The following is a 1,889-nucleotide window of genomic DNA, read 5'->3' on the forward strand; positions in this document are numbered from 1 at the left end:
AAATAGATATAGCTTTGTGATTCTGTTTAGGCCAGCAGAGAAGGCCTTGCAGGCCCTGATGGCCCGCCACTGCCTTACAGTGATCAGATTACACATTGACAGCTAACTCACTCTCTTCAAAGCCTAAATATCCATTCTAATGATCCGATCTGAATGAATAGCGATCTAGAACAAAACCTTTACTTTGAGTTTGAATACATTTAAGTCACAGTCAACCTGGTGCTTCAGGTCTGTTTGCTCAATGAACCCTGAATTAAATTCATGAAAGTGGAGGAAAGAGATTTACAGTTTATTTTTGGTACAAATCATTTTAACCTGCATTATGTTCATTTATGAATTTGTGGCTTTTCATCTTCAAAAAACACAATACTAACAGAGACAACAAATTCAACTAGAAAATACTAGAAAAAACAAGAGTAAAAATTCAGTCAGTTATCAGTAATAAATAATGAAAACTGTATAATGGTTGTAATGATCACCTGTCTATCTTTGTGTATGGCAGTTGTGAATGGGGAACATGTTGCTGTTTATTTTCCTTCGCATATATAAAGTGCTGTATACTTGTCAGTGTTATCAGTGGCCTGCAATGCTAACATAGCTTACTAATAGGGTCTTTTATTATTATTACTATTTGTATTTTCCTCACTTCCTCAAACAGTCTTTCGTTTATATACTGGATATGATTTTTACTGACATTATAGTGAGAAAAAGGGAGAGCCCTTCTGTGTATGTCCGTAGTTTTCAAACACATTAGGCAGTCAGATAGCAGTGTCTGTCCACACCAGGTATCAGATCCGCCCGTAACCTTATTTAGTGTATGTATGTGCGTATAGTAAGGGGAATTGTTACTTGGTCAGAAGAGGCAGAACACACCCAGTTAGGAATATGTATGTTCACTTGTCCTTAATGTTTAGCTTATCAAACAGCAGTGAAGTTAGAGTGTTCAAACAATGTTTTGTATATTACTTTAATAATGTTAATCTCTTAACTAGATTCACTGTATGAGCACATCAATAAATTAAAATCTTTCCTTCTTTTAAAAAGTTGAAGTCTAACAGCAGCGTTGAGTCCAGAAGGCATCGAGCTGGATGGAGGTCACCGGAGGGCATAGTTAAACTGGTTGGAGAACTTGTCGTGTTTTCTCCTGTCAGCTTTAGCCATAACTTCAGCTATTCTGCGCATGCTGCTCCTGGAAAGAAGGACAGAATGAGGAGGAGAGGCAGACAGGAAATGAGAAGATGAGTTTGAGAGATTCAACTAAATCTGATCAAACACTGACGTCAAAATCTTCTGCTGAGGAAACATGGCATAGTGATCATGCTTAAAGCCACAGACTGTATTCCACATCTCTGTGTAACCCGAACTGTGCATCTCATACAGCTCAGCATACAGCATATGCTCTGAGCACTGCTGTGCCAAGACTCTGGTGGGGAAGCCCTCCAACAACGCAAATGTCTTTTGGTAAGTTTTGATTTATCTAAAATATTGCAAGCCAAAACCTTGTAAATAGGTAAATACTCGAGCAGTAAGCGAGACAGTGTTTTAGAGCTTTCAGAGAATGCTGCTCCTGCTCCAACATACTTGTTGAGGACTTTTTTTTCCAGCCTGGAGCGGGCCGTGTTGGCGCCGTGCTTCAGGTCGCTGAGGTTGGGGTACTTCTTCTTCTTCCTCCCTTTCCCTTTTTTATCCACTCTGTTGGAACCCAGGTTTTCCCCCGTCGCCGCCTCGATGTCTTGCATCAGCTCTGCATCACGCCAGTCTACAACAGAGAGAAAAAAAAGAACCCTTTCAACAGGGAGGTAAGAAGAAAATATCTTATAAACACAGAGACATAAAGAAAGACACAAACACGGCCCGCTCCAGGCTGGAAAAAAAAGTCCTCAACAAGT

General features: G+C 40.0%; 1 protein-coding gene across 1 annotated transcript; it reads right to left on the reverse strand.

Annotated features, from left to right (window-relative positions):
- Positions 1 to 268: 268 nt before the first annotated feature.
- LOC116378622 (UV-stimulated scaffold protein A-like) lies at positions 269 to 1,759 on the reverse strand (the record flags this gene model as incomplete). The annotated part of the gene is made up of 2 exons (XM_031840523.1): positions 269 to 1,189; positions 1,582 to 1,759. Coding segments are annotated over 2 exons (272 nt in total), but the record flags the coding sequence as incomplete, so codon positions are not given.
- Positions 1,760 to 1,889: the final 130 nt, after the last annotated feature.

Source organism: Anarrhichthys ocellatus, unplaced genomic scaffold (genome assembly GCF_004355925.1).
Source record: "Anarrhichthys ocellatus isolate YVR2014 unplaced genomic scaffold, GSC_Weel_1.0 scaffold2897, whole genome shotgun sequence".
Taxonomy (NCBI): domain Eukaryota; kingdom Metazoa; phylum Chordata; class Actinopteri; order Perciformes; family Anarhichadidae; genus Anarrhichthys; species Anarrhichthys ocellatus.